Source organism: Corticium candelabrum, chromosome 15, assembly GCF_963422355.1.
Source record: "Corticium candelabrum chromosome 15, ooCorCand1.1, whole genome shotgun sequence".
In the NCBI taxonomy this organism is placed as follows: Eukaryota; Metazoa; Porifera; class Homoscleromorpha; order Homosclerophorida; family Plakinidae; genus Corticium; species Corticium candelabrum.
This window is the reverse complement of record NC_085099.1, coordinates 2708172-2724707: the sequence shown is the minus strand read 5'-3', so window position 1 is coordinate 2724707 and position 16536 is coordinate 2708172. Positions and strand designations below refer to the sequence as shown.

At 40.5% G+C, this 16536-nt stretch overlaps 4 protein-coding genes and 1 non-coding gene across 5 annotated transcripts; 2 read left to right on the top strand and 3 right to left on the bottom strand.

The window, feature by feature from the left end:
• Window positions 1-79: 79 nt before the first annotated feature.
• On the top strand, window positions 80-1674 carry LOC134191151 (WD repeat-containing protein 41-like). The gene has a single exon (XM_062659732.1). The coding sequence runs from the start codon at window positions 303-305 to the stop codon at window positions 1596-1598; it is 1296 nt and encodes a 431-aa protein (XP_062515716.1). The 5' UTR covers window positions 80-302; the 3' UTR covers window positions 1599-1674.
• LOC134190883 (tetratricopeptide repeat protein 7B-like) lies at window positions 1649-8548 on the bottom strand. The gene is made up of 22 exons (XM_062659421.1): window positions 8142-8548; window positions 7918-8069; window positions 6734-6905; window positions 6458-6674; window positions 6171-6249; window positions 5959-6113; window positions 5835-5898; window positions 5118-5255; window positions 4978-5073; window positions 4815-4919; window positions 4639-4753; window positions 4245-4305; window positions 4099-4171; window positions 3936-4037; window positions 3631-3689; window positions 3458-3574; window positions 2550-2647; window positions 2333-2488; window positions 2169-2266; window positions 2013-2117; window positions 1854-1945; window positions 1649-1791 (listed from the first exon to the last, which is right to left on the bottom strand). The coding sequence occupies exons 1-22, from the start codon at window positions 8266-8268 to the stop codon at window positions 1662-1664; spliced, it is 2511 nt and encodes an 836-aa protein (XP_062515405.1). The 5' UTR covers window positions 8269-8548; the 3' UTR covers window positions 1649-1661.
• Trnad-guc (transfer RNA aspartic acid (anticodon GUC)) lies at window positions 8346-8417 on the top strand. Its single transcript has one exon. It is a non-coding gene; the product is annotated as a tRNA-Asp (tRNA).
• Window positions 8549-8790: 242 nt separating the features above from the next.
• LOC134191145 (C3 and PZP-like alpha-2-macroglobulin domain-containing protein 8) lies at window positions 8791-11938 on the bottom strand. Its single transcript, XM_062659726.1, has 14 exons — window positions 11766-11938; window positions 11315-11396; window positions 11107-11257; window positions 10963-11040; window positions 10704-10902; window positions 10448-10644; window positions 10237-10383; window positions 10119-10178; window positions 9816-10039; window positions 9649-9739; window positions 9518-9592; window positions 9272-9377; window positions 9062-9205; window positions 8791-8998 (listed from the first exon to the last, which is right to left on the bottom strand). Exons 1-14 carry the CDS (start codon window positions 11932-11934, stop codon window positions 8976-8978), a joined length of 1746 nt encoding a protein of 581 aa, XP_062515710.1. The 5' UTR covers window positions 11935-11938; the 3' UTR covers window positions 8791-8975.
• LOC134190882 (CD109 antigen-like) lies at window positions 11934-16481 on the bottom strand. Its single transcript, XM_062659420.1, has 24 exons — window positions 16471-16481; window positions 16092-16264; window positions 15993-16030; window positions 15768-15927; window positions 15656-15708; window positions 15569-15586; window positions 15461-15512; window positions 15310-15401; window positions 15202-15244; window positions 15061-15145; window positions 14886-15003; window positions 14604-14822; window positions 14361-14534; window positions 14178-14297; window positions 14033-14098; window positions 13637-13852; window positions 13422-13577; window positions 13130-13309; window positions 12978-13056; window positions 12798-12915; window positions 12506-12737; window positions 12180-12383; window positions 11997-12123; window positions 11934-11956 (listed from the first exon to the last, which is right to left on the bottom strand). Exons 2-24 carry the CDS (start codon window positions 16189-16191, stop codon window positions 11934-11936), a joined length of 2673 nt encoding a protein of 890 aa, XP_062515404.1. The 5' UTR covers window positions 16192-16264; window positions 16471-16481.
• Between the last annotated feature and the right edge of the window lie 55 nt (window positions 16482-16536).

Here is a 16536-nt window from a genome sequence, read left to right as displayed (position 1 = left end):
TTCGGGAAGATCCCGGATTACACTAGAATTAGAAAGGAAAATCCCGGATTAAACTTAGGATAGAAGGGCGTGGTGAAGCTTTACGGACGTGCGATTGCTTCTTTTGTAATTCGAGTCAGCGACTTCTAGTCACTCATGCGCTCGTATTCTATTTGTGCATTTAGGAACGCACGTCGTCTGGAGAGGGGTCTCCTTGAGGGTGCACGTCTTAACGCGCGCAGGCTAATGGCTAGAGTGGTAACCTGCGCGCGTTAAGAGGAACTCCGAGTATACATGTGTACAGTACTCGGCAATATGCCAGGATGACAACACAGGGCTTTGTCAACAGAATGCAAGACGAATTCGACGCCGGCCAAGAGTTTTCACAGCAGCAGAATCCTTTTACGGCCGTTAAGGTTCTCTCCGGCCACTCTGACATTGTCAGGACGTTGACAAGACTCGATGAAAAGAGCTTCGTCTCTTATGGTGATGATGGAAAGATACTAGTTTGGGACATAGAATCAGGCAGCTGTGTGCACGCTCTAGAGACTAAGAGCCGGAGAGTCACGTGCGCCTTACTGCTACAGCTGGATGATAGGATTCTTCTCACAGCATCTTCAGACAAGACAATACGAGTTTGGCATTCAGAAAGCGGATCATTGAAGAAGGAGATAAAAGAACATGGCAGCTCGGTCAGATGTTTGGTTGCCATACTGTATAATGATGTCCAGTATTTTTGCTCGGGAGGCGACGATTTGTGTCTGTGGAGCAAGGAGGGCGACCTACTTCACAAACTTCATCCGACGAATGATGACTCTTGTATACACACACTGCTGGCTGTGAGAAACGGTCGTCTCATTGCTGCTACAAACAGTCTGAGTCTGGACGGTTATCAGTTGGTCATCAACGACGAAAAGCCGAGTTTAGAGTCGTATATAAAGAAAATGCCTTCTCATCGTGATGCAATTCGCTGTCTCATTCCCATTGGTGAGGCCATGTTTGCATCGGGGTCTCTCGACGGTGCCATCTATTTTTGGTCAAGTCACACCATTACTGTTGCAAGGAAATTAAATCAGCACGAAAACTACTATGATTACGAAAATAAATTGTACCGATTTTCTGTCAACCAGCTCATTTCTTGTGGTGAGTATGTCTTCGCTGCTGTTGGTAATGGATTTCAGGTGTTCAGTAGTAGTCAACCGGAGAAAACGGCCTTATTGATTGACCAGCAGCATGCGCACAAGACGGCAGTCAATAGTCTAGCATATAACGAATTGAGAAACATTGTAATCACGTGTTCTCAAGATGCGAGAATACGACTGTGGGAAGTAGACATTGAAGCGATTTTGAGAGCGCAAACACAACGAAAGAATTTCATGCCGCCGGTGTCTAAATATGCGTCTTTTATTGGTGAACTGATGGGTCACAGTGGTGGCGTTTTATCTGTAATCAGCTTCAGGGTTGATGGATTCGCATCGTGCGGTGATGATGCTCTCGTTCTCTTGTGGAAGGAAGGAGCAAGAGAGACAAGGAAGAGACTGGAGCTCCTTCAACACAAAACTCATGAACAATGTGAAGTTTTAACTGCACTGATGATGAACGATGGATTTAAAACGTGAACAATTTGAATCTAGACAGGCCTTGCTATTTTCTTGCTGTGATATTTTTATAAACAAATTTGACTACAGTAGCCTAGGTAGAGTCGTGAATGGTACAATGGGAGCACTCGATTCCAAATCGATTGCAGTGAAAAGGCAATTGGACGCATCTTCTCCCCTCCCTTGTGCCTGCAGTGTCATCCCCAAGTGAGACCTAACGTGCAGACACATACAAAGGGACTGACCATGGGATCCCAATACGATACAGTTGTATACCATGCTTTGTAGCACGATGGGTTGATCCGCACTGCCTCTTTCAGGTATTTCTCTGCCATGGTCAACTTGCTGTCTCTATAATTAATGACTCCCTACAACAAACAAACAACTCGACCAATTATCAAGCCACTACTGGCAACACAATGTGTGTAGTTGTACCAATTGAACGAGACTGTCAACGTGGTTGGGCATAATAGACAGTGCACTCTCGTAACAATGCTTTGCACACGAGAGATCTCCGTTTGCTTCCGCTACGAGACCCTCCTATTTGACAAACGGTCAGCTATGAGAAGTATGAGTTAACTGGCAAATAACCTGATAGAAAACTGGAGCCGAGATGGGGGCAATCAGTTTTGCCTCTTCGTGGCAGGCAGTAGCATCTTCATGCCTGTCCAGCTGCAGATAAATGTCCACTAATGGAATAGTCAATACATTGAAATAACAAACAGTTGATGTTTCTGCATGTGGAGTAGTCTGACCAATCAGAAGCCAGATCTCAGCTTGTAGTGCCCATGCTTGACCAATGGCTGAGGAAATAGTACTCTGAGTGACTGAAAATTGTCCCGAGGGCGTGTCTGATACGACATCACCACGTGAGACAGTTGACAGAGCCATCAACGAATGGGTAGGGGAAGCTAAACACACAGTACACTGTACAATTAGATTATCCATTTTGTGATTGAATGTGCATCGTACAGCTTCGGCGATCACGGTCTCCTAGACTTGCCATTTCCACTTGACTTAAATCCTTTTTCTCAGCAATTATTCTTTCTAACAGTCCAGAACCCTTTACTCTATGAAGACAAAACAGACCACAACACAAAATAGACATTAAAACTGGAGATGGTTAGAAGAGCGAGGGTAGTAGCATTGACCAGCATTCTTTCCAATTCTCTGTGTATGGCATGAAATGAGATCACATGCAGTCATGCAATCAACATGCATCTTGGTTCCTAATAAATCTCATTGCATTAGAGAAACGTTGAGTATCATTGCAATCACAAGGTTTTTAGTTACACGTGTGTACAAGTATGCATGCCTACACACACACACACACACACACACACACACACACACACACACACACACACACGCACGCACGCACGCACGCACACACCTAAAAAATCCTAAATGTCAGGAGCTGCCTCTCAGAGGTCACGCCCCCAGCTGTTAAGCTGGGCCCTGTGAGCTACTCAGGGAACTCTGGGCCTGCGCTAGCAAACTCCTGGAGCCAGGCCAGGCACCCGCAGGAGCACCGACTTGTGAAGCCAACTGTGGTGTGAGCACCCGAAGTCTCACCAGGACCCCAGTGGCTGATGTCACATCATAGCCGATGGCCGCTTAGAACCCCAGTCAATGACCAGGTACTCATTTATACTCCTGAGTCGAGAGAAGCAAATTTGTGGTAGTTTCTTGCTTAAGGAAATTATGCCATAGTTCGCCATCACTGTGACTTGAACTTGTGACCCTTTAAGGTCCCGGATGTAAACACTCCATAAGATGACTCTCTAACCAACTGAGCTATTATGCGCACGCACACGCACACACACACACACACACACACACACACACACACACACACACAACAATAATGTCCTTCTCACTCTTCCATCTCCTCTTGATAGGTCTGCTTCCACAAGTCTAGCATCGTTTGACACGTCGAAAGTGCTTCATTGCCACTACCCGTCACTTCTTCCAATCGAGCTTGGGTGAACAACAGTCTGAGCATAACTCAATCATACAGTACAATACAATTGCTGCTAACTACCACCACAACCTAAAATTATCAGGCCATTCTTCTGTAGCTATCCTGGCTACTGTCATCGCTTCATCATACTAAACAAAAAATTACAGTATTGACGATTTAATAACAAAAATAATACAAATGCAACAATCCATGGTGTACAAAGATGTAAGTTACCAGACAACTATAAACACAAACAACTGTATTATAAGAATTTGAATTAAATCAGAAATTTTAATATTCATTGCACAAACTGAGTATAATTAATGAAAATAACTGAGCTTCATGCAAGACCATTATTGAGTACAGTTTTAAAGCCCAAAACCCAATGTGGTTACCTGTTTCTGAGCTGACAAGAGCAAAGCCATCAAGTGTAAGCAATCTGGATGACTAGGATCCACTGCAAGAGCCTCACTTACCAGTTGAAGTGAAGACTTGATCTATACCAGAATATAATAGTGCAGTGTTTATACAATGTTGACCGACTTTTGCCAAACAAACTTCGGTGCGATGAGCGTGTTGTAAAGCCAAGTGATACAAAACCAGTAGACAACGTGGATCTAGCTCACGAGCTCTAAATTCAACAGGGACATCATGTTGTTGTTTGATACACTCATGTCAGTTAAGAACAACTAAGTCTGACAAACTTTTGCAATGATTCCATGGCTTGTTGACTAAGAGAGGCAACATTTTCTTGCAGAGTTTTTTCTGTAATATTGATCATACATAAATTGCCTACACTTGTACAATACTATTGTATTGCTACAAACAAGCAAGTAAATCACACAAAAAGCAGAGAATGGGAAAAGGGAAGATGTGAGTGTGTGCATGTGCGTGTGCGTGCACACACACACACACACACACACACACACACACACACACACACACACACATACACACACGTGTGCACACACACACACACACACGCACACACACACACACACACACACACACACACACACACGCACACACACACACACACACACACACACACCAAAATCCAGAATCTCAAACTACTGTTCAGTATCTCATATTTCAAACCTTCTAATGATTGTCTTCCATATGCAACCCCCAATGCTAAATACCCACGAGATGCTAACGGATGGTCATCTCCAAGAGCAACTAACTTCTTCGCAAAGTCAGCAGCTTCGTAAGGCTGCAACATCAAGAATCAAAATAAAATTGACAAGACCAGACTAGCTTATGTAATCCTTCACAATATTAAGACAATTTATGCAGAGTTTTGCAGCGTCAAACAGAACATCGGCATCACTTGGAGCCATTGTGTGGCACTGTTTTAGCACAGACAGTGCATGATTATACTACATATCAACTCATGATCAAACATAAGCAGCATCTATCACGACAATGTCTTAATACCTTTCCTGCTGCAATTAATACAAGACTAAATTGACGCCATACATGCTTTTGTTCATACGAAAACTTCATTGCCCGGTCAAAAACCTGCACACAGCACTCACAATTTCATGAGACCTTACATCAACAAGTCAACAATTTGCCTCAGCAAGAGGTCCGTAATGCTCTCGCATTGACAAAGCCACTGTTAGAAGGTCATACACAGTTACAGCTTGCAGATGAGACTCGTCTCTGGCGGCAAGCACTTCAGGAAAGAGAGAAAACTCTGCCTCCATGTGAACCTGTAAAAGACAAATTACATTAAAGGGGGAAACGAGGTTAATTTTAAAGTGTACAAGCTCATTGCTCTCAGTCTGGTATAAGCTGTGTGAAAGTTTAAAAATGCCTTCGTTGCTTCAGTGACTAATTTATATCACACTGACAGCAATACGCCTGTACAACTTTATAGGCTACTCAAAGCGAGCTGCTGTTATGACAATGTACCAACCGAAGAACATCCTAGAGGAACACTTACATCACACTTGATTACCAATTATCTCAGGTTTCTGACGGGATGCATGAAACAACAATGTCATACTGAAACGACTACAAATACAATTTCCTCTATTCTACTAAGAAACAAATCAACACTACCAACTAGAATAAGGTTGGCCTTCCTAAGAAGACTAGTTTGAGACAATCTAAAGAGAAGGTAAATAGAGATGTATCACGCATGACTGACCAACTGAAATCACTACTCGACGAGAAACAAATGGGAGCAACTTGTAGCTTAATGTTCTAAGCTAGTCACTAGATCTTACTCATCTTATAGAACAGTTACAGAAATGAAATTTTGACAGCTGCTTTCACAGTAATCATACCATTGTTTCAACAACAACAAGAAGCAAGAGAATTTCTTCAGTGGCGTTATGTGGCACAAAAATCCTAGTGGTGATCACAAAATTCATGAAAACAGATCGTGTGTAAAAAACATACAAATCTTACAATTCTTTCTGGGCTCCCTTGAGAGAACTAGTTGGTAAAGAGAGCCTGTGACCTCCTGATGCCTCAATTGATTTCATAATCTCTCCATCTGGGGCAACATATGAACTGTCCAAGACACCCCTCAGTAGTATCTGAGCTAGCCTTCTGGCAGCAGTCTATAAATCATATTAGAGATTCTAAAATATAATGCAATAATGACAGTAAACACTTGCCAATCTAAGAGACTGGAATGTTTCAGTTTCCGAGGGTGCTAACAGTTGTTTCAAATAATCAATGCTCTTTTGTATGTTCCTAGTTGAAAATACCATCTTACAGATAAACGCTGCTGTTCAATGGATGCCAACAAAACAATACGATAAAAACATAAACAGCACAACAACAGACACAAATACAAAGAGAGAAACAAATAACCAGACAGACAGACAAGCAGACAAACAAATAAACAGGCAAACTAATCAACAAAGAAACTGACAAACAGACTGTTCAAATCACTACGAACCCCATATGTAAATAGAGCACTGGCAATTTCAGCAGCACTAGCTCTAGAACGTCTCCCAATCTCCAGTTACAAGTGTCCAAACCACTCCCAGCAAATGCCTTCCTCCCTGTACCATCCCTATCTATCAAATTAAATACGAGTGATGATGACATCTCATAACTTTCCATCAGTTCAGGTGTCACTTGAGGCTGAACAGCAAGCTCTTCCAGTAAAATTCCTGACAAGCACACATCACCACACACAACAATCAGTGAATGCTACAATAGGCTAGTCAACCTCTAAGAGCATATCCTTCTGCTGCCAGCAAGATGAGACGTAGAGTTACATCTTCCATAGAAATAGCGGCATCCAGCCGTTTGAGACTCAGCAGCTCCAGTGACTTAGTGTAATTTTTTCTCACATAACAGACTTTACCATATAAAATCGCAGCTTCAATATTAAGCACACTCTACGTATGCAAGAGCAAAAAATAATTAATACAATTAATATCAAACAACACAAATGCATAGACAAACAATCACATCTTTGTGTAAACAACAAGTAGATGGAACTCAAATCAATCGCAGTGTATCCTCATTTCTCCAACCCTTTTGTATCCGACTGTACGATATCCAACCTTCATTGTCCTTTACCTATGATGTCAATTATCTAACTCAAGTTACATGGTGACCTTGTACCATGCTGGCAGCAAAAGCAACTTTCAGAAACCAAAGAGTAGTAAATCAGCAAGTGAAGATTTCTTCAACAATTGGAGACATCGTCTAGCTCATACCACCATCACACAAAAATATGGGGTAGGAAAGACACTTCACGTAGCCAGGCTTCAGAAGTGGTGGGTGAGTAATACACCAAAATAGATCAATGACGTCACAAACACGTCACGTGGTCTTATTACAATATATACATATACACTAGAATTAAACTTTTATAAAAATCAATAACAAATGTAAGGATCGCATAAAGCAATAGAAACAAGTTTGACATAGTAGAAGCATTTACAAATTTAAAGGCGCATTTTGTGTACTATGCACCGGTATATTGTGCCGAAGTAGACCTACATAGCTAAGCAGGTGGTTCGTCCAACTTTCCAAACTCCTCCAGCCTATGGGCGTCACATGTATCTGACTGTCTTTTCAATATTTGCTGCCCACAGGAAGTTGGATAAGCGAGGATACACTGTACCATACACAAAAAACCTACCACAAAAATTCTAAATCTCCAGAAATTATCAATCAATGTATAGACGGTTCTTTCCATACATAACTGTAGTACAGTAATTTAAATAAACAGCTCTCTGTTATCCATGGCCTTAGCCTCTCACTCTCTACCATGTGATCTAGACTAATCAAGTCCACACCCTTCTCATCATTTTTTTAACAATTTAAAATTTAAAACTTCCAATATATTAATGTTAATTAGTGCAAATTTTGATCGACATTAATGATGGCATTTGCTCTCACTTGTTTGTTGTCTTTCTCAGTGATGAGAATGTCTTGCAGTTTCTTCTCGCTCTCGACCAGAACAGTAGCAGAAATATCTGATGACGATAGAAATCCAAGCCGTTCAACGTGCTGCTCCAGCTCGCTTTCAATCGTTAGCAATTCTCCCAACACTGCAGACAACAGATGAATGTAAATTCTAGCGGTGGAAGATAAACTTTGTCTAGATCTAGAGCCTAGGAAACCTGAACTAAAGCCTTTGGGTTTTTTCTTCAACAAACCAGATACGTTTGACCAATTCCTTTCTGCTCTAGCTCTCTGTAATGCAAGTTCAAAGGAAACCAGTCCTTTGCTGCGCTTCGTTGAAGACATTCTGTACACATACGGGAAATATATAGAATGAAGGTATTATTTTATATGCTCTGTTTTACAATCGACTCTCACCGAAGTCCTCGATAGTATAGTGGTGAGTATTCCGGCCTGTCACGCCGGCGGCCCGGGTTCGATTCCCGGTCGGGGAGTTCCTCTGTTTTTCTTTTCCCCTTTTACTTTACTCTAGTAACTTCGAAATTGTTTTCAATATCAGTTTTAATTCTATTTTTATTATTACCTTTGAACTACTACGTAGGTTTAGTTCGGCAATCGTCGAAGAAAGTAAGTTGTTCGTAAACCATGAGTATTGCTAAAGCCAGAAAACGATTGAATTCGAGTTAGCAGCTGCTGACAGCTAAGTTTCTGTTGATATTAGCAAATTTGAAGTAGACTGATTTGATAAAAGTCCTCTCATGAACGTTGGCGGTTGTGATTGGCGGTTTGTGAGTGCACTGCTTCGTGATTGGACTGTCTCGGGGGCGTGACACGGGTACACCCAGAGGCGTGACACGGAGCTACACACCTATCCATCCACAATGAGTTTGAGGTCTTCACCTTACAGCTTACAGCAAACACACATACACTCAATGAATGCATTCACATCAAGGTCCTGAGATAGTATCCTACATGCTCGATCTATCTTGCCTATCACAGTATAATCACACTGGCTACACAAATAACAATTTCATGATCTTCCCTGGTCATAACTAGAGAGCATCAAGTATCTCTTCTACAAAATAACCATAAAATCAATGAAAATGTGAGACAATGTTGGCATGAGTGCATGACTTACCATTGTTCGATGGTGTCTGCTCGACTGTCTGTTCAAGTTCATTAGCACCGGATTCTCCCTGAGTCCTCTCCTCAGGTAACTCACAAGAGTCAAGACTGTTTGCCACAGTAGCAGGAGGCATGTATGAAATCATAGTAGAAAACTCTAAAATTCAATCAAACAAATTGACAATGTTTGCTTTGGTTGAGAGTTGGATTATGGTGTACAAACCAGGATTGTAATATGAATAAGCTTTAACATATCCTGGCTGAACACCAGCTACACAGTGAGTTCGCACCATAGACACATTGAAGCATGTAGAATGACTCCGAACAATCTAAAAACACTCAACAAGGTAACAAAAGAAATGGATGTGTTAAAATGTACTTAGATATATTAATAAAGGTCTTACGTAATGAATTAATTAATCATATAATACTGTTAACACACTAGACTAAATATGCTATAACATCTCACCTGATCAAAATACAAAATAAGTTTTCTGCCCTCTGTCTCATACCGTCGTAGATCAATGTCATTAAAATCCAATAGCTAAAAACCCACATTTATCCATGTGTCACACAAGGAATGCAATACATAATACTCACGTCACCCATAACTGCCCTGTCAGCTTTAAATCCAGACAGCATTGAAATTTCGATTAGTGCCATTCCAGACTCAATGTCTACTGGACGCCACCTACACATGGCCACAATTAACTATGCCTTGTACTCCATGCATTTATACCTATTATGTAGTATGTCATAAACTTTACCTAAGACAGACTTCCAATTCTAAAGCATTATCATCGTACTCCACCGTATTGGTACTGACTGTTGGCAAGGAAGATGACTTATCAAAGAAAGGATCACTGTCTATCTCATCTGGTTGAAAATTAATATTAATTGCATTCTGCATCATGAGTTTGCTTCGAGATGTGGCCGTGAGATCAAATGACTCATCTGGTGCTATCTCTGGAACGTGGTAGTTCACAGTGGCCTATCAATAAAATTATGTAACATTGCATTACATGTCAACATGCGTTCGTTTGTCAACTGAGATTCATATAGTTTGAGACCTGAAATATGACACTGCCTTCGCCCGACGATTCCACACTTACTGAATCAAAAGCATCTATCTGTAGAGCAATTAGACAGTGTAATAATGCAATAACTATACTGTAATCATGAGTCTACCTCATATTGTTGCACAAGAAGTTTATTGTCCTTGGTGACAGAAAAATTATGATGGCTATTTGAAGTCGTCAAAGAAATGTTCAAGTTAATATTGTCTGATGAAAACAATGCAGACTCGGCAAGTGCCATGAAAGCAACTACAGTGTCCTGTCAAACAATCATAATCCTTCTGTGTCATTTGTTTATTAGAATTAATTAAGTCATATATTACCTGAGTTGATCGATAACCTCCTCTCCCATTCATTTGAGACAACAGCCAATTACGTATGGGAAGAACATCAATTAGGCGATCCACGTGAAGATGTGCCAACAGAGCATAAGCAGTTGCTTCCACAGTACCTGCACTAGTAAGACACTTCCTGTTTTGACGACAGTACGATGACAGACATGTCCAGTAACGCCATTCCCCTATATAATATATCGAGCAGTGGCTTATATCGCCTTCTGATCAAGAGTCTAAACTTTACCATCAACAATTGCTGTTGAACGTAGCTTGCGTAGTAACCGCTTTGCTTTTGAGCTTTTCGCTAAAGCCAAGGCATATGCTGTCATGGCATGCAAGTAGTCATTTGTTTCCTTTTGAGATCTTGTTTCTAAGTATGTTTGCGCTCTGTAAATAGATCTACTGAGTGACACTGAGCCAAATGAACATGTAGTTACAATGTCCTAGAGATATACTCTACATAGTTCACATACTCCATAATTACATTTCTGTATCTTTAGTACCAAATGTTTGCGAACTTCAACAAGAGTTATAAGACCATAAGCTGTCAATGTCATATCTTTGTCGACTGCACGTCCACACTACAAAGACATTAAAGGTAAGAATAAAAATACAACAACCACATCAACCACATCATCATCAGTTACACTAAGATGACTGCAATGTCCAGGCTCAATGAATGAACCATCACCCCGCTGCTGTTGCATTAACCAGCAGACACTTTTAGCTAAGGAATCCTGATCAATGTACATCATATCGATCGCTTGTGCATATACTCTTATCACAAACATGGTGAGGCTAAAAGAGTTTTGATTCAAATATATATCACCATAATTGGTATAAATAAAGTCTTACCAAGTGCTGCCAGCAGAACTCCGATCACCAAATGCAGCATATCCTCCATTGTATCGTTGATACCCAAGCTCTCTCTGATATCCTGTTATCAACGACAAAGCTTGATTGTTGTCCTAATTACTCGCAAATTATGCATGTACACACACAATGAGAACTAAAGCCTGGTTCACAATATTGATGCTGACGCCAATGTTAACAATAAAATAAAAATGAATCCTATTCCAGTGTCAGCGTCAGTGTCAACATCAAAGGATGCCGCATGCGTCAAGGCGATGTCTTTGATGTTGATGTTCAACTGAGTGTCAGCGTCAATATTGTGAACCAGCCTTGAGTCCAACACACCAACATATGCGTGCGTGCGTGCGCATGCATGCGCACACACACACACACGTGTGAGAGCATGCACACACAAGCATGCACACACACCACAACACCACACCAGTCACCATACCAATTTCCATATAGTGTGTAGCTTTGGAATCAAGTTCAGGAGTCAAACGATTTGTCAGACGAAGATAGCGTTTAATGACAACAGCTGGTGCAAAATTGATCATGTTCTGTTCACCACAGCCATATGGCATACGAAGATATGATCCAAGAGAATTGACGGCCGGACCCATTATGTCACCTTCAAGCAACCAGCTGCATAACAGGATTGTAGTAAAAAAAAAGTTACGTATACCTGTGACTGACACAATTCCTTTGACAGATCCACTGACAACTGGTAAAGGTGGTTGCAAATTCATCACTTCTTTTGTCTCTCCACGAATCATCAGACTCTTAGACAATTCTTGTTCAATGCCTTCAGGCTGCATAAATGTATAAATGAAAAAACTACAATATAAAATTCCAACAATATGTGAACCTCAACAAGAAGCATCCTTAGAACAATATCTGAATCAGTTGATGACAAAGCTGTTACTTGAATGGGTATGTTGCCCAGTTTACGTGAAACAATGGGAAATCGAGTTGTAATGCTGTCATTGCCTGGAACTTGAAGTAACACCTTGGATACTCCATCTCCAACCAAGTCAAACCCAGTTGTTGAATTGTCAATAATGACAACCACCTAGAAATGTAGAGATCACATTTCAAACAAGCACACACAACAACACTGACAACAATAAATAACAAAAATAACAATAACAAGAACAACAATAGTAATAATGATGCAGAGTTGCCGTTGCTTGCCTCTGTGTCTTCATAAAAATAGTTGAACACTGTAGCAACTATTGCAACCTCTTCACCATTTATTACAGAATACGGAAGACTGAGAGATACAAAAAATGGCTTGAATGCGACAAGAGCTGACGGTATCTCAGCCATTCCAAGAGGCGAATCAGCAGAAATAGCAAAAGCATCAGCAATCCATGTAGTAATTGTGTCAGGAACTGTAACATTCATGTGTACCTCGCCATTTTCACTTCACAAGAAATTCGTATACTTAATTATGTTTGCACAAACAGTTGCAACTAAAACATACTTTGCCTTTCGTTCTTCCCATAACCAAGCCTCAGGAAAATATGATCTCACTCTCTGGCTTTCCTGTGGTTCTTCACCCAATGGATCATCTTCATCATCACCAAACCCAAATCCTGAACCTATTCAAACAAAAGAATACATACAAAGCAAACTATTCACATGCATTACCACTACATCACACCTCCACGAGCAAAGCGTTTGACGCGCCTTGTGTTGCCATTTCCAAATATGTAGTTGGTAAGTACAACAAGACCAGATGACTACACATAAGCAATAACAATAACTCGTATTAAGCCTAATTTACCCACATATGAAATCACATATACTAAATACCTTAAACACACGTGGTACATCTGCATTCTTCCACCATTGCCGCCACCAATGTCTTGGATCACGTGAATCAAGATCTGAGTCAACAACATCATCAGTTTCACTTGCCTCACTGCTACCAGATCCCAAAGCTTCAAAGTCAGAGCTCAATCCAATGCTGTACTTTGATATTTCCCGCATAAGCTATACAACAGACCAAACTCTTTCATGAACCTAATACAATTGAAATGCGCAGCAATAGATAAAGACTGCTATAACATGCAGTCTATAAAATATAATATAGAAGCTAGAATACCCTCTCAACTGTCACTTGGCTGCTGCAAAAAGAAGGCAAAAGGTAAACGCTCTTGTCAACAGCTGTCAAGCTAACTGTGGCCCCAGGATCAGCTTTCACTGACAGTTCCACGACATCACCAGGTCGTGTCTCATTAACCGAGAAAGAAATGTCAACCTAGAACAACAAGCAATGTATCACATCTCTTCTCATTCCTTTCCAAAAAAATGTGCAACCTTATGTGAGAAGCACGATTGGACAACAAACTTTGTTGTATCCCATACAGCTATAGAATCCCTGGCTAAGTAGTAAGACACCAAGTGAAAGGTGGGTGCCAGGGAACACGATACAGGCATTTCAAATGTAAACTCGTGTACTCTGTTATAAACAGTTGACAATGATGTCTTAATGAGCATGCTCCATGAATCCCAAATCCTGCCATTTGCCACAGTCTATAAACACAAAGTACACAACTAAATGTTAGAATAAAATTCAGTCTCATTTGTCATATTCATAACTTTAGTATACAATAATAATGACAAACCCCAAATGTGTTTGCTACTTAATTATAAATGTGTCATAATCAACAAGATCAAAAAATTCAACACTGCAATATATTAACATTGGCATACCATTAAATAAAGTGTTGTCTCAATTTCCTTGGTAGACAGCAATGTCAGGCTAGCATGAGCTCTACCCTAAGACACACACACACACACACACACACACACAATCAATCCATTCTAATAGTCTCTTAGTTGCATACAGCATACTAACAGTGAGAACTAGATCACTAGCAACCACATCAATGTGGTCATTGTCCGGAGTAATAAGAGGATGCAAGGTGTGATGTGACCTAACATTTGGATTGTCACCTCCTGTTGTTTCCACTGTCGCCTAGTACAACAATATCATAATATTACCAGCTTCAGTATAATACTATATTCAGACTACACACACCACAACACGTATCGGCTCCGTAAAACCATTGTGGCTATAGAATACATCATATGATGCAGATCCATTGATGCTTTCCACCTCAACTTCATCCAACTCAATCTCGTCTGTGTAAAATTGTAAAGTAACAATAGTTGCATTCAAAAATGGCAAAAAATCAGGAGTCATGACAAACACCTACAAAACGCAAACAAGCATGGTGATGTTGCCTAAATATTGTCTACTAGGTATTCATGTACCATGTACCTTGACAGTAAATGGCAGACCAGGTTGAAACAAGGATGGTGTGCCAGGTAGAAAGTGTAGCAGCAATGGTTTTGATGCAACCATTACGAGCTGAGAAGAATTTATGGAGACACCCGTCCCTTCCTCAGTTACAGTGACATTAACTTCCAAAGTTGTTGGCCATCTATTGTATTTAATGACTGATTTTAGTAGCACTGAAAAATCAGACAATCCATCAATCTGCACAATGTGATAACATGTACATGTAGTTGCACAAATAAGAGACTGTGCACAGAGTCTGACCGGTTGACAGAGTGTAGTTGGGCTAATAGTACGATAACGAGAATAGTAATGCAAAGACGTAAACGTCGGAGTAACATATACACAAACACGTCCCTGCACTGGCTTTCCATATGTGTACCTGATGACATAATTGAAACAGTTGAAAATGACAAATCTGCCTTTGAACTGTACACACCTCGCAGCTACTGCTCCTATTAAGTCAGTGTCACCTTGAACAACGTACGTTGGAACATAAAGAAGAACTTGAAATCTTGGAAGAACTATCTCAAAGCACAATTAGTCCGTATCAATATAGCTGATGCAATTCTTTGCAAACCATATTCTCTAACATCAAAACAAACTGATTGAACAAGCTGTTTCTAAAACACAAGACAAATCATACATGCATCGAGTAGCAGTACATGTATAAACTACTTCCTTGTACCTCAGTACTTGGGGAAAAGGTTGAAAAGATTGAAATGTTCCAAGTGCCTGCAACAGGCTGAGAAGACAAAGAAATAGATCGAGACAAAAGTCCTGTAAAAATCATCTGCTAGATGACAATATAATAATAACAATGCACTATTGCAACTTGCCATTTGTTGGTCGAACATTCAGCCATTGTAAAACTTTGGTGCCTCTGCCATCCTTTACACACAGAAAAGATGAACAGTTTAAATGTAATATGACATCAGTCACTTAACTGCAATCTCCACTGTTACCTAAAACAAACACAATTTCCTTCAAAAAAACAAAATTTTCTTATTGGCAAACTTCTCTGATAGCCTTACCGATGTATCAAATGGTTTCATTTCATAATCCAATACCAGAATTCTCACCCGAACTAAAATTCCAAAACTGAAATTCAGTTGAGCTTTGCAACATTTGGCCTCTGAAATGCACCTGTTTGACCCGGTTTGTATACAGGCTTGTCTGTCTGCACTAATACCGTTGGACCTCTTGCAGCAATTCCAATGCTCATCACTCCACGAACAGCAAGCTGCCTACTAATTGTACCATTCACTGCCAGTTTGTATTGCCCTGGTTCAACATTGTTGGGTATCTGAATTGAAGTTACATTGTAACAACCATAAAGAACACAAACATATGACTCTCAAAACGTCGCACCTCGATGGTAAAGTATTGTAATTCTCCATTTCCTGATGCTAAACATCAATTAGTTGATGTGAGGCAACAACCAAGCAAAAACAATAATACAGTACACACTTTTTTGTTTTGTTTTCTGTGTTGATGTCCATATCAGATCATCTGAGGCAGTGCTTAGAGTAGAATTAACTGTCAATGGACCATTAGATTTGTGAAGCATGACATTAACCACAGCTGTTGTGCCTTGGCGAAATATGCCAGGGACAGCCAGCAAAAACCCGTGAAGACAACATCTATGTTCACGAAAGAAACCAAGTGCATATATGCAAACACATGCACACACACACACACACGCACACGTGCACACACACACACACACACACACAAACACACACACACACACACACACACACACACACACACACACACACACAAACACACAATGTGATTCCAATCCTAAAATTAGTGAATTGTAAGTAAACTATAGCCACTTGAGTACCGTTCATTTGCTTTGAGATTTGAGCAATCCATTCTGCATGCAGGTTCTAATATTAACCACAAAACA

Bases quoted from the DNA above. Each gene is read 5' to 3' on its own strand.
- LOC134190883 (XM_062659421.1), bottom strand. From the start codon at position 8,268: ATGTCTTCAACGAAGCGCAGCAAAGGACTGGTTTCCTTTGAACTTGCA. The intron at 4,306-4,638 runs GTTTGAAATATG...TCAATATTACAG, and splicing joins TGGAAGACAATCATTAGAAG to AAAAAACTCTGCAAGAAAAT. The intron at 3,575-3,630 runs GTTGTGGTGGTA...AGTTATGCTCAG, and splicing joins GAATGGCCTGATAATTTTAG to ACTGTTGTTCACCCAAGCTC.
- LOC134191151 (XM_062659732.1), top strand. From the start codon at position 303: ATGACAACACAGGGCTTTGTCAACAGAATGCAAGACGAATTCGACGCC.
- LOC134191145 (XM_062659726.1), bottom strand. From the start codon at position 11,934: ATGGGTCCGGCCGTCAATTCTCTTGGATCATATCTTCGTATGCCATAT. The intron at 11,258-11,314 runs GTAAGACTTTAT...AAACTCTTTTAG, and splicing joins AGTTCTGCTGGCAGCACTTG to CCTCACCATGTTTGTGATAA. The intron at 9,206-9,271 runs GTTTGTACACCA...ATTGAATTTTAG, and splicing joins TTATTCATATTACAATCCTG to AGTTTTCTACTATGATTTCA.
- LOC134190882 (XM_062659420.1), bottom strand. From the start codon at position 16,191: ATGCTTCACAAATCTAATGGTCCATTGACAGTTAATTCTACTCTAAGC. The intron at 15,402-15,460 runs GCAAGTTGCAAT...TGATTTTTACAG, and splicing joins GAATGTTCGACCAACAAATG to GACTTTTGTCTCGATCTATT. The intron at 12,384-12,505 runs GCAAGCAACGGC...CTACATTTCTAG, and splicing joins ATTTTTATGAAGACACAGAG to GTGGTTGTCATTATTGACAA.